The 15342-nt window shown below is 40.2% G+C and overlaps 1 protein-coding gene across 1 annotated transcript in view; it reads right to left on the bottom strand.

Moving 5' to 3' along the window:
• The window catches only part of SNAPC2 (small nuclear RNA activating complex polypeptide 2), a 178140-nt gene extending 175532 nt beyond the window's left edge, over positions 1-2608 (bottom strand). Inside the window, exon 1 of the mRNA XM_044077350.1 lies at positions 2378-2608. Coding sequence (XP_043933285.1) covers positions 2378-2587 — 210 coding nt within the window. The 5' untranslated portion in view covers positions 2588-2608. The remainder of the gene's footprint in view (positions 1-2377) is intronic.
• Positions 2609-15342: the final 12734 nt, after the last annotated feature.

Raw genomic sequence — 15342 nt, 5'->3', positions numbered from 1 at the left:
GAAAGATATGCAGTTCAGTACATAACAGCATCTGAACCATGAGTTATGAAGCATACATGGTTGCAAATATAAATTGAAATAAGCCACAGCTTTACAAAAATATCCATTACTAATTCCTGTGGCAATCACAGACACCTGGCATTTCAACTGAACTTTTAAAACATTTAACACACTGCAAAATGCAATGTTACGCAACAGTGATTGTATTACTACAAAAGTAGAATGTTATACCCTTAAAAGTACAAATTAACAAAGAGCAGCTCTACAATCCCTTATTCAATGGTCACACTACCAGCACACTAACGGATAACCTACAAAACACAAAGATGTAAAGATAGCATGGAAGGCTAGAACAGAATTTTAAATGTATACATCAGCATGGGAGAATGATAGTTTTATATCTACCCAATAGGCTTTGTTGCACTATCCCATGCACTGTATAATGGACCTGGATCCTGTGCGTGGTGAGACTGTTCAAAAATCAGTAAACAAGTCAAACCAAGTATGTACTACAAATTTAACCTAAAACGCATCTCCAATTGCATCATAAAACTAGTTGATTTACAAAGGGGAATGCTGTAAGATGTTACTGCACAAAAATAACAGTACTGCTGAAAAACAATTATGACAGCTTGCAGTTGTAGGGCAATGGAGTCGGCTGAGAGTAGATTAAAAGTAATGAGAGAATGTCCATTTACTGACCACTACAGTTAGTGTTACATACACTGAGTCAGGAAAGTAAACTAGAAAAGAGAAGAGAAAACTTAAGGAGATGTGGGGGAAATCTAGCTTTCTGGTGCTGTACAACAGTTAAACATGGGTCATACAAGTAGTGAAGACAAACTCAAAAAATGTTTAAAATGTAAGTGTCAGAGCAATATTATTAGGCGCACTTTAGATGTTGAAAATGCAGAGCGTCTTCCAGACAGTCGGGAGAATGCAGGTCTGACAAATTAACTGGTCACGACTTAAAAAAACCCTTAAAAAGTACAAATTAATAAAACGCAGCTCTATAATCCCTTATTCAATGGTTGCACATCACCAGCACACCAACAGATAACCTACAAAACACAAAGATAAAAATGACCAAATTCTTTCTTGCCTTGCCTTATATTTCACTCCTCCCCCTGAACATTATTATGCATATATTACACCATTTCCATTTACTTCTATGTAATTTGTTCCTCACTTATTTTATCTCTTTTTAAAATGATCAGTACTTCAAATACATTGGTGTAGACTTTGATTTCCAATTTCTAGCAATTGCTTTTTTTGGCAGACAACAGAATTAAACTTGGTAAGAACTTACTATGTTTAGGTAATTCAGATCATGTATCCCAGCTCAAAAGAATAATTTCCGTACAGCCATTTGCTCACCCATTATTTCTGATAGAGTACTCTGTAAGAAATTTTTAAAATCTGCCAACTCATTACATTCCCAAAACACGTTCCCAGTTACTTCTTTCCAAGTGCTACAGCATTTGCATACACTTGGCACCACAAGATGAAAAAAACAAGCAAAAGAGTTAACCAAGGAGAGTGTATGCAAACCAGTGGTCAAGAAGAAGCTACAACACAAAGTAGGTACTGCACTCCCTGGAAAATATGGCAGTCATAACACACTGGGCAAACTACAAAACTTTTACAGAAAAAAAAAACAAAATCATTTGTATGGCTTGGAGGAAGCACACCATGACAATGTCCGACAACTAATATCAAGGAACCAGAATGCAGTGTAATGCGGTGAATAGACACCTAAAGGGCTTTATTGTATTCCTGATATTGTGACCTACATTCAAAGGCACATGCAAGTCAAGAAGATAGCCCAGGTGACAGCCACTGGGCCACACGGTCTTGTACCTTATTCGATGATTCCTATAGTACTACTCCAACCACACTTGCACTAAGGATTTACAACTTCCCTGGCTGATTCACAGATGTATGAATATATGGATGCAAATGCTACAGAGTGATAACTCCTGCTGTAAACTCTCACCATACAAGGCTATTTATGGCATTCATGTTAAAAACAATATTCAGTGCTCTACAATGGAAGTGATGCAATTTATCTACCGCCAAAATTCTGGGTAGGTCAAGTCGCAGATGAAGTCTGCGGGTGTGTGCAATGGTGCCTAGTACATTCATGTCACAAAGCTGTTACTACTGGAACAGTCCATCATACAAGTATCAACAGTTTCATTTTTAGCTTTAAACAGTCAGAGATTACAGTTTGCTGAAATGACAGTTTTGCAGACAAATTCCTAGCAACTTCTGACATTTGTTTTCAGTCCATTACAGGTACTTGGAAAAGTATGGAAAACAAATCATGACTATTAACATGCTCAATGTCAGGCTACATGTGGGGTAAAATTCTAACCTCTGCTTCAGTCTTTCTCGGTAGGTATTGCTTCAGCTGCTCTATATTCAGTTCCTTTACTCCAGTTTGTGACTTAAGACCCCTCAACAGGATGTGCTTTTCTTTGGCACTCCACTGGCTGTATCTCACATACCGATGCTGCTGCTTCTTCTGTGCAGATTGAAAGATGTATCTCGATGGCGCAGAGCGTCTCCTCTCAGGTGGCTTCATGCTTTAAAAATATGCTCCTTTAGAAAAAGGGGACATTTTTAAAATGTTTACTTTATTACATAAAAGGCAAAAGTTTTCCATTCCACAATCAATGTACTTTCGCACTTCAAACTTCTAATCCTGCCAGACACGCATGCACACACATTTTAATCACTTATGCCCATCACAATTGCACTCTGTAGTGGATTTCCATGCCCTCGTATGCTACTAAAAGTTCATTCATCAAATGATTAAAGAATAAGTACAACTCTTGCCAGATCTTGTCTCTCACTGCACTTTACTTTCACATACATTTATCCCCATTTTTCGTTCACTTCAGAAAGGACTTTCAAAACCACCATGCGGAAGATGCCCACACTTACTACTGTTTGCCCCTACAAGCTTAGCATTAGAAATCTACTAAGCAATGGAGGGGGAGGACAGTTTATCACAGGTGTAACATAATGATGTAGATGCTGTCAAAGGTTCTGCTATGTCCAGGTCTCATGTATAAGATACACTTAAATGAGGTAAATTCATAGGTAGGGGAATAGTGCAGTGTACGGTTCCAGTCAATGGCTTTGTATTTCACACAATTCAATCAACTACTTCAGTACACAGTCAACAAATCAGCAGCACAGCACTGAAGGTAATGTTATCTTTCCTCCTCCCCACAGACAGAGAAACATCTTAGAAAGGCAACCATGTGGGAATGAATTGATCCACAGCTTACAGAAGCTGTGCCAGCTGTTACTACTGCAACAGTCCATCATACAAGTATCAACAGTTTCATTGTTGGCTTTAACAGTCAGAGATGACAGCTTGCTGAAATGACAGTTTTGCAGACAAATTCCTAGCAACTTCTGACATTTGTTTTCAGTCCATTACGGGTACTTGGAAACCATCCTTGGTAACCAGAAATGAAACACTCTGATGGATGAACACATGCATTTCAGTACCAGCCCCTCTCTCACATTGTTAAGATACAAAAAGCCTTCAGTTACACTTAGAAATTCTTCTGAAATAAAACATGTGCTGGTGGTGGGGGTGACAGAATCCAGCAAGAGGACCGAAATGACTATCACCAATGCTAATGTGCAAAGCCCTTTTTTTTGGGAAGTGCCTCAACCTAACCCTGGTTCTGGTAAGCAGAGCTTTTGTTTAAAGGTAATTCATATGCAGAAGTTTTTGGTCACATCCGAGTGCTGCTAATCAAAATATGGGACAATATAACAACAAGTCCCACTGTACATCCATCCTAGCACCTCACAGGTGAACATGTGGGAAGGTAAAAGTTGGGGCATAAAACAACCCAACACTCTTAGCAGCAGTATGATCCTGTACCTCAATTCTCAATCCTTCATAAGCTTAGGCTGTGGGCCAAGATTAGTCGGAGGGAGGCCAAGGCAGGTCCGACAGTGATTTTTTGCTCCCACAGTTAATCAGGCCTATCTTCCAGATGCTTATGGAAAGCTTAGGAAATACTTTCAAGTTACATACCAAATTCCATTTACTGACTGCACGTAATTAACATGAAAACAGATGTTCATTCTCCAGGACATAACATTTTTGGAGCTACAAATAACACAGGCGGGAAATTTAAGACAGTATGTTATTAAACCAAGTGAAACCCAATATATTACAACTCATTTTTTATGTCAAATAACTTAAGATCCACATGACATAGTTTGACATCTTGTATCTTATGCTTCCTTCCATCTTTTCATAATACTCCGATCTCATCCAACTTCTCCATGTTATCCAGGATCTCCTTCTTCCAAAAGGTATCCTTTGGGAAGTCATCTACCCCAGGGAACTACCACACTGACAATACACTCCTAGGAGTTTTATGTGGGCAGTGACCTAACTTTTGACCAACATGTGTTGATTGTTGTAAGAAAGTGCTTCTATGTTGCACAGCTTATAAACAAAGGGATTGTGTCTAGCTGTAGGAATGCCACTGGTCTAATATGGGCTGAGTAAAGCAGGACAATCACTGAATATAACCATGTTTCTGTTCAGAAACATGCAACAACTGAAACACCCACAGATATACCTTACTAAAAGAATACAAGGCCTAAACAACATGTCCTACATGGACCGACTCAAAGCCTTGTCACTACACATGTAACTTACAGGGTGCTAAGAGGTGACCTGTGTCTGGCATACAAAGCATCCTCTGACCCATTACTGATGGATTTGCTGCTCATCAGCATGTTAAATGGCATCAGAAATACTCAGGTCTAGGGAACTAAACCTCTTCTGCAGCATCAACAAGAATGATTGCGCTGCTATGGAACAGACTCCTCATTCACATAAAACAAAGTTCATCCCTCTCCATTTTCAAGTGAGACTTATAAATATGGAGAGGATAACAGAAAATTTACCCCAGGACTACTCATGGACAGATGCCGCTCCTAAATGTTTTTCTCATACTCAAATTATCTATGGTATGATTCCAGTTATTCTCATTAGTGGTAATATACAATTACTGACTATGGGATGAGTGAGACCAATCTATAACCAAGTGGGATAGGTTATTTTGAGTACAGAAAGGGAAACTGGCAATGTTTAAAATGACCTGCACAGGCAGCTAGCCTAGTACTTGCCTATGAACCAAAAATGTGAATTGACGAGCTCTTTATATTCTGGGCCAAAAATCTCACTCTGCTTAGTTTAAAACGAAGACTATCCTGTTGCAATTTATCTGGGTTTTCCAGAAATAACAGACAACATCCTGCAAGGTCAAATTACTTAAAAGCAATCTACATGCATGTCGGGTATTGAATTAAGATGCATTCCTACTAATAAATGTAGGTAATAAGTTTAGTACAGTTATTAAAACTCCTCCTGACTTACTAATATTCAACCATGTTCTGAAGCCACACACATTTACCATCTTACTACTACCACAACCCCACCTTTTGTACCACTACCTTTTGGTATTTTAAGCATCTAACACCTTGGCTTCAGGTAACAGAGAGATGACCGTGTACATGTCATGAGCAAATTTCAAAACGTATCTGTCCAGACAGTTAACCACTGAATCTCCTATTTTTAACAAATTGTCCTCCTTATGTTCTGATATTGATGGAGAAAGGTGTAATTTACTCTACATGGTAATTATTTGGAAGAAGGGGTTTTCTCTGGGTTGCCTATCTTGCTCTTAACTCCTTTACCTCCCTGGAGACTTTTCTGGTCTCTTTCGGCTTTTCCCAGTTAGGGTCGCCACAGGGGAACTCCGGTCCGCTAATGATTGGCAGTAGATTTTTACGTACTGGCTTGCCGTGCCTAACGCACAAGCTTCAACGAAGGAACGCCCATTCACGCATGTTGCTACACAGGAGACACTCTGAGAATCGAACGGGCAACGTCTAACTGTGAGGCGACAACGCTACCGCAGCACCTCCCTGGACACTACAGATTTTATTTTGATTATGACTACTTTAATATTGTTTCTCCTTTTCAGACTGTGCATGGTCACATTTGGAACTATAACACTTTCATTATACAACACCCTCACTGATCTTGCTAATAATCATCTACATCCTATGTTCTAAACTAGGTTGAAATTCAACACTACTTAGTTTTTTTGATTTTTGAGATGTGTTTTACATTACAACATTTCTCACACTACTCTCTGATCGAAAAGTAACAGATTAAAACCTTTATCAGCTCCTCAAATCCCTTGATGTAAGAACAATTTCTCAACTCACTGTCAATGTTCCCTTTACTGATGAAGAAAAAGTACATTTTACAAAAAAGAGCCGTTTCACAATCATATTTTTTACATTAAAAAGTGTAGAGGTTTTGAATCTATGAACTAGAGTTTCTGATCCATCTTGGCCATTCTGTAATCCCTAGACTAATTTACTAAAAGAAAATAAACCACTAATTATCAAAACTTATCAATCTTAAAATTACTAAAAAAAAAAAAAACATCAAGACTGAGTAGGAGATCCTACAGCCACTGCAATGTCGGCAAGGCTAAAAAAATAAGCTTATCTTTAAGATAACACTTTTTGAAAAATGTTAAGAAAAATCACTTGTTGATAAAAGCTAATTTACTGCTTGAAACCATTGCAACACAATTTAAAAACACACAATCCCTGAGAGACTGTCCTAGCCCAAGACCATTTTTTAAATAGCAGCCAGAGACAATAAGAAGCAATGGGCTTTACTTCTAACCAAGACATATCCCACACAGTAACATAACTGTTACTTTAAGACAAACAAATATATACATGTTCTTCTTATTGGCACTTCCAGGTAACCCACCTTACCTATGAAATGCCTCACTGGAAAACATTATTAAATCTTACTATGCCTTAACCCCCCCCCCCCCCCAAAACTGGGAAACAGAGATAAAATTTGAAATTAAATAAAAGAAGCTCAAAGAGTGCTTTCAAAGTCACATATATTATACAGTTCTAAAGGTACTCACAAAATACCTTACTAATCAAAATAAAAGGACTCCCTTAAAGAATTAGGATATACTTTCCGTTTGTTCAAGTGTCCCAGAACCCAATATGCACGCCTGAGAGCAAGGACGAACATCAAAAAACACAGAAAATGCTAGCAGTGTGTCTTCAGGAGATACCAAACTACTCTTGCAACACAAAAAATATGTATAAAGAAATAAACTATTATACAGATTCCAAAATGAAAGGGGGTAGCTTTTTAGGCCTTTGCCATCCTGCACTGTCACTTCGAGATGAAAAAAAAAAAAAAAAAAGCCCTGTCCCTTATGATGTCACATGGTGAAAGTGGAGCACATCTCCAATTCAGGACACTATACCAAGAGCACTACTCTGTACAGTGAATGCTATGTCAGAAATAGACAACAGGATTCACAAGCATTTTATATAAAGTAATCCAGTTACCTATTCCTGGTGATCCTGCAACACAACAGTGCTCTACCTGACAGCACCACATGTATGTTTAGTCAGCATACTACATGCATGAAGTACTCGACTTTAAAATATAGGCATGTCATGCTGCATTTCAGAAGTGCAGCCGGAACCACTAAAAAAAATGTTGTTATCCATTGAGAAGGGGAAGAATCGTATACGTTAACAAGCATGCCTGTGCCCCAGACTGGCACCTTTGAAGTCCTCTTGCTTCCTGACACCATCTCTACAAGTATGTCACAATTGGGACTGCATCATACAAAGACTGTAGCATTCATTCCAGCCTACAGGTGGAGCACTAGCTACCCCACACAGCACCGTGAAACAGTGGCACATCTTGTTGTCAGGTGTGATACACTTATGTCTGCAGGTCTGGATACTGAAAGTAATGCGAATAGCACGCTGTGCTAATGCATCTCTCTCAAGTATCATAACATAGTTAGGTAGGGGTTTGAATCCTACAAATGCCATGCGTGTGTTTGTCACACAGTTTTATCTACCTATGAACCTATATTCATGTGTTAGACATAGCCCCTCGCTGACCCTCTTCAAGCGAAATTTGGACGCGTAGATGGGAAATCGCAAATTCACCCCTGGGATCTCTCCTGTGTCCCTGCTAGACAGAGGCACAGTAAACTAATCTTAAAAGGGTACCTTCTGTGACCTACTTTACAGAGGCACAGCAGGCTAATCTAATAAGGAGGCAGAAGCCAAATACACTCTGGCTAGGCTTATAAATGCCCTAGGGCAGATAGCCTAGTATCTACCTATGAACAATAATGTGACAAGACTGTAGCACTGAGGATCAGTAAGGGGTCCTAAATAAAAGACCTGCACTGGTGAGTTTTTAGTAGAATCTAGAACAGAAGCTGCCATTAAGAAAGGAATAAGTGGTAGAACATATAAAATCTTCCATGATAATCTTCCATGATAACTATAACAATCAGCAATCAGAGGAGGTTAGAAAGGATTGGGAAGAGAGACTGGATAAGCAATTCACAAAGAAACAAAGGGAGGATATAGGTCTCTCTAAAATATGCAACACAATCTAGAAGATTTAGTTTTTTTGCTTGGAAATGTTTACATAGATATTTTTATACCAAAAACAGACTTCAGAAAACTTTTCCTCAAGTAGACAGCAAATGTAGGTGGTGTGATGAGGAAGAAAGAAGCAAATGGAACATATTGTCTGAGAGTGCAGTGAGTTGGTGGAGTTTAAGGATTCCCTGCAGAGTGCACTGTTGGAGATGCTGGGTGGGCAGATTGGTGTGATGAGGGAGATGATTTTTCTGAACCAAGACACAAAATTGGAATTGTCTCTAATTATGGTGGCTGCCAAATTAGCAATTACTAAAAAACGGAACTCAAAATCTAAACCAATTATATTAGAAGTAGCGAATATAGTAACAGAGATAAAACAACTGGAATGGAGATCTTTAGAAAAAGGTAGGAGCAAACTACATAGCAAAGAATGGGAATTGTGGGAACAATACATACAGGGGAGGAATGAGGTTTAAAGGAAGGAAAAATAAGCTATGTAATGTCTGGCTGAAAATTATTGGGTAGATTATAAATGATGCATAACATGTGCAACTGGGAGTATGTCACTATGGTTTGTGATGTAAAATGCTTGCAACTAGGATTGCGTCAGTGTGATTTGTTTTCATTTATATATAAATTTATGACTGCTTATGTCGTAAGTGATGGTATAATAAAAATGTTCCTTGAAAAAAAAGGGGGGGGGGGGCAGAAATTGAATAATTTATGTAATGTTGCTTAGATTACATTTTATATAGAAATTTATACGAGGCATAATGTTTGTTAATTTTAAACTTGTCAATACACTTTGATTACTTTTATATAAATGTGTCAATGTCACAGGTGATTATTCAATAAAGTTTTTTTTTTTTTAAACAAGACTGTAGCACTGAGGATCGAGCAAACAATGCAATACAGAGAGGGGCAATGGAAACGTGAACCAGAGCACATTAAATCAACAAGGATGAAATTTATAACACATGGCATGACTCGTCCAACAGGTCAAAACATATGTAAAAAGCACTTGGATAAATTAAACTTGAAAACATCATTCTCTCAAATGGGCACTACTGCTACACAGACACCTTACAATCATGTTCAATGCTCATGTAAAACTTCTACTTTCTACTGAGCAGTATCACATTTTGGAGTTACAGTTTCATAAGTTTATACATGGCCAATGACCACCAGGGTCTTTATAAGCCTAGCCATGTAACCCAACCCAGCTTTGTCTGCTTGGACACCTGTACGGTGGGTTAGGTTATTAAGGAGGTAGCCAAGGGTTGTGTGTGTGTTGGTAAGTTAGTTGGGAATACTGTTGACCTCTGTTCATCAGAGACAAGGGGGTGAATTCGCACTTTCCCATCCAGTGATCAAGGTTTTGTTTGAATAGGGTCAGAGATGAACTTTGCTTCACGTGGATGGGGAGCTTATTCCACAGTGTTGGGATCCTCTGAGACACATCTGTCTCGTTAACGTGGATGGGGAGCTTATTCCACAGTGTTGGGATCCTCTGAGACACATCTGTCTCGTTAACATGTTCCATTTACGGTGCAGAAAATATGTTTGGAACCTTGGATCTAGTGTTTTTGGTGCAGTTTGTTTTGCAGATGTGAAAGAATGTGCATGTTGGACAAAAGTAATATACATAAAGCATCAGAATTACTCATTCCAAAGACTTAAACCTTGGTTGCGATATAAATGAGACTTGCTGGTGAGACAGGTATGCATCCCAGAGACTACCCTATCTCTGGAACAGGCTCCTCATCCATGTGAAGCAGAGTTCCTCCCAAACCCAAGTCAACTACAACTTGTACAATTGGACGTGGAATAGGAAATTCAGCCCTGATTTGGCACCAATGTGTCTAATGGACACAGACAACCTGTAAATGGTTCATCTCCCAGGTCCCTGCTTGTAAATATTTCATCTACCAAGACCCTGCTTACACTTATCAAGGACATCAGAACATGTCAGAGATTTGGGATGTAAGGCTAGGCTTAAAAAGGCCCTTGTGTTCATTAACCCAGTAAACACCCATAAACCTATAACCAGAGAAGGATCTGAGGATGCCCTGTATACAAGACATAGATAACCTCTCAGTAACGTGACTAGAGATAACATCTTAAGGTGATCTGTGTATAGCAGGGTAGTCATATCCTGGTGAGTAACCTTTGAGGGTATTTCAGCTGTTGCAAATGTCTGGTTAGATACTTGCCAAAGGGGACACTGTACCTCATGAGGAGTCTGACAAGGGGGCCAAGTAGAGCGATATTACAACTTACTTGGTCCTGGATGCCATACACTTCCTCATCAATTGGACAACATGACTACATATTGGTCAAAGGCCAGCTTACTGACTACATATATGTTCCCAGATCCCCAACTACCAGGTCAGCTCTTAAGGATGTTTCATTGATGGAGTAATCAGCTTGGGGGACAATTTCCCGAAGGGCACTATAATGCATTTATTTACTGTGACTTTTAATCTGTGCCTTTGGCACCAGTCATTTGTCTGTGTTACACCTTCTTGTAGGATGCCAGTGTGGTGAAGGGAATCTATGACAGCTCCCAATTTATAGTCATCAATGAACTTAGTGAGTCATTAACCTTGACTTCTGAGAAGTATATGTCAAACAGGACAGGGTGCAACATGGAGCCACAGGACACACCATAGTGACTTGTCTCCTGGTGGAAGTGGTTTCACCGATCCTTCTTGGATCCTATCTGTGAGCCAGTCAGCAATCCGGCAAGATAAAAGTAGGGATTTATGCCCAATTATGAGAGTTTATCTATACCGGAGTGTGATATTGTATTGAACACCTTGGCCAGGTCAAGGTAGGCGATATGCACCATTTTCTCTTCATCCATAGCCTTGGTGACCCTCTCAAAGTCGTCACAGATTCATAAATCCAGAGACTGTTACAAGGCTAACGACCTGGGGGGGGGGGGGGCTTTCTAAACCTAGCCAAGTTTTCCTGGAAGAATAATGATGTCCTATATCCAACTAGAACACCGACGGCCAGACATTTCTAAGCTACCTCGGTCCGTAAGGGACATGGGTGCCAGGCCTGGTGTAAACTTCCTGTTCCCCATCCACTGGTCTAGGCTGCACCTTTGATACCATTCCTCACTCGGGAATTATTGATAAACTCCCCAAACTAGACATCAACCCCTATATCACTAGGTGGGTTGCAAATTGGCTCACAGATAGAACACACAGTGTGAAAGTAGCGAACTCCAAGTCAGACTGATGACCAGTCATGAGTGGAGTCCCACAGGGATCAGTCCTGGGTCCTCTCCTGTTCGGCATGTACTTCTGAGAAGTCCAGCCCAACACAAAGGGACTCTGGCTAACCAAGTTTGCAGATGACTGCAAGCTGGGAGCCATTATCAATTCCCCACGTGATGCAGACACCCTACAGAAAGGTCTCACTGAGATCAATGACTAGTGTCAAAACCGTGGCCTTAAGCTTAACGCCACAAAATGCGTAGTCATCCCCTTTGGTAAAAACTCAGTTTCCCCTAACTACCACATCGATGGGAGCCCACTGAACACCGAAGGAGTTACAAGGGATCTAGGGGCGCAAGCTGACAGCAACCTCTCCTTCGACCACCACATTGCCACTGTGGTCAGAATGTCCTTCTACATGGCACATCTCATTACCAAGGGTTTTGCATCAAGAGGAAGAAAGAGATCATAGTCTCTCTCTACTCTTCCCTCATTAGACCAACCATAGAGTATAATGCCCCATTTGGCATGTACCTCACTAGACACCTGCAGCAGCTGGAGAAGCCACAAAAGTACCTTACAAAGAGGATAGTAGGCATTAAACACATGTCCTACATGGACAGACTCAAAAGACTCCAGCTATTCTCTGTCTCATATCGCCTACTTAGAAGCGATCTTTGCATGACTTACAAATCCATGTCTGACCCATCTCTGTTAGAAATACTACATCTAAAGAAATCCCAATCCCTCCTCACCACACGCTCTAGAGACCTCAACCTCATTACCACAATCAACCGCCCATGCTCTGGAACAGACTTTCCCATACATGTCAAGCAAAGCACCTCACTGTCCCTCTTCAAGAAAAATCTTAATGAGTGGATGGGTAATAGAAAGTTCATCCCGGGGATCACTTCACTGGCTCTACTTGATAGAGGCACTGGGAACCAACATTGGGTGGCAAGATGCCAGGGCACTTCTATGGATTAGGCTTGTAAAGGCTCCAGGGCCATTAGCCTAGTACGCACCTATGAACCAACCTACATGAATTTAGCTTCACAACAAGGCTTTGACCAGCAATTCCCAACTCAGAAGGGTGTAAGCTACCTCTCCTGCCACAAAAGTGTAGACCACAAATCTTCCCTATGTAAGATAACTAGTTTGAAGCCCAAGTGCTTATATCAAAACCAAGAGGCCTAAAATAACAGTTCCAATGTAATCAGGGTACTAACAGCAGTAATAAATGCAACAGGTTAAATGCAACTGAACACGTTTAAGTAGAAAAACACAAACACAGTAAAAGCAGCTTTATAAAATGTATTTTTAGTAAGCGAGGAGGGTAGGAAACAGAAGATAATTCAAGTTTAAGAGACTAAGGGGAGGGCCTTCCCAGCTGATCTCTCAGTGCTCAGTAGAATAAGCTGGCGAGATGAGACTGGAAGACACATCCAAAAATCAGATTTACAGTGGGGGCAGGCAACTCAAAACCCACGAAATTTAAAAAGTACAGCAGCAGCAGGGAGGGTGGATAAGAAAGAAAATATGCAGACAGATATCATCAGTAGTCAGACAGAGAACAGCAAGTCAAACAAGCACTACAGCTAAATAAAATTGCTATTTCTCAGCTATCCCCACTAATTAGCTGGATGTTATTCACTGTCTGCAAAAGAATTATTTTCTAACTGACCCTAGCTTCTTAATACTCCAAAAAGAACAAAAAAATTAAAACAAAATATAAAGAACAAGATAAAAAACAACTAAACCTTAAATGAATAACTTCAATCAAAAATCAAATGCAGACAATCTACCAGGTTGAGTAGGCTAGACCTTCCTTTAAAGCTAAACTGGGATGGGTCCAGTGTCTGTGGGTTGCCAGTGTCCTTGCTGATCATTTCCATGAGAATTTTGTTCCATGGCTTTGCATATTAGATTTGTCCGACTAATGGATCTGTATTTCCTAGGGCTGGATGAAGGTTCATCTTTAAGAAGTGGAATGACAATTCTACCACCTGGCATGTAACTTGTTTTGAGGCTGTAGATGAAAAGTGCCTCAGGTGGTCCTGCTAGGTTATGTTTTAGGCTACTTAGGATGAAACTGGAGACATTGTCAAGGCCCACTAAAGCAGTGTCTTTAGCGTTAATCAGCACTGCTAGGACCAGCTCCTAGCTGGTAGCTTGGGGGAATTGCTAAAAGGGATTTCACAGGAGGCAGCGGTGGGGGCGTGAATTCAGGGCTACATTTATCAGCCCTAGTATCTGCTATGTCACCCTAGTCAGTGAAGGCTGTGCCACTTATAACCATCTTTGCGCACTGATGAGTGTTACCTTTAAAGGCAGTTGACATAGCTGAAGGCGGCCTTGTGGTTGCCCTTAGCCTGGGAGGCTACTCTTACCCTGTAATTGGCCTTGATGTACTTTATTCAACCTCTTAGTTTTTTGTCTAGGTGAATTAGAGAGCTCTTTTTTTCTGAGAGCTGCCCTTTCTGATTTTGTCCATGACTTTTTGTTCCTTTGTTTTATATACCCTGTTAAGGTAAGAGAAACAGAAAATTTATCCCAGGACTGCCCCATTATTACAAATGGACAAAGGCAGCTCCTAAATGCTTTATCCAATGCATGGGTCCCCTCATATTGTATGATTCCAGTTATTCTTATTAAAGGTAATATATCACCATTGACCATGGGATGGGCAAGGCCAATCTATAACCAAATGGGACAGGTTATTTCAACCAGAAAAAGGTAGGCTTAAAATGGCCTGCATGGGCACCTAGCCTAGTACTTGTCTATGAATATTTCACCAATGGGGTTTGTTTTGGGGTTAGATGTGGGCTTACATCAGGCATATATGGTAGCCTCAATGCAGAAAATTACATATTTGTACAGGGTTTCTGTGAATAACTCTGCATAGGTAGCTGTGTTCTGTTCTTGGGGTTTGGGGGAAGCTGTGAATTTTGACAAACTATTTCATTTAATAGGACATAGGAACTATTAGTTCCTAACTGTTACAGGTTTAGTTGAGTTTTCAGGATGAATTTTATTTCAAAGGAAACGGCTTTGTGGTCCAACCTCACCAATGAGGATGTGATATGGGGAGGGTGCAATGCTTTCCCATGTCAGCGAGTACAAGGTCTTGTATGCTTGATCCTCTGGTTGGAATGTGCATGATCCGGGCCAGGGTGCGAGTTTCAGACAATCCTTAGTAAAGTAATGTGATCCGTTAACCATGTCCTCCTCCCATGCTGATGGGTACTGGATCACCAGAAACTAAGACAATTATTAAAATTGATAATTTTCTGTTCATACTGGGGCCTGTATTGGGCCTAGGCTCTGTAATTCCTTACCAGCCTATACGGCCTGAGGAATCCTAGAGTCCTTCTCTTGAAATCTGGTGTTGCGTTACTGCTTGGAATAGCGTGCTACCTAAAGTAAAAGACAATAAACACATCTCACAGAAATCTAATTTCAAATTTAACATATAATCACTATCTACAAGTACTACTCTACACTCCTCTAGCTGGAGTCATATTCATGACAGTAAATACCTAAAAGTTGAAAAAGGGTCTTGCAAACCCCAAAAAAAAATATCCTCTCTCACGGAAGT

This window comes from Protopterus annectens, chromosome 7.part0 (assembly GCF_019279795.1).
Source record: "Protopterus annectens isolate FY-2018-M chromosome 7.part0, PAN1.0, whole genome shotgun sequence".
Lineage (NCBI taxonomy): Eukaryota > Metazoa > Chordata > Ceratodontiformes > Protopteridae > Protopterus > Protopterus annectens.
This window is presented reverse-complemented; position numbering and strand designations above follow the sequence as displayed.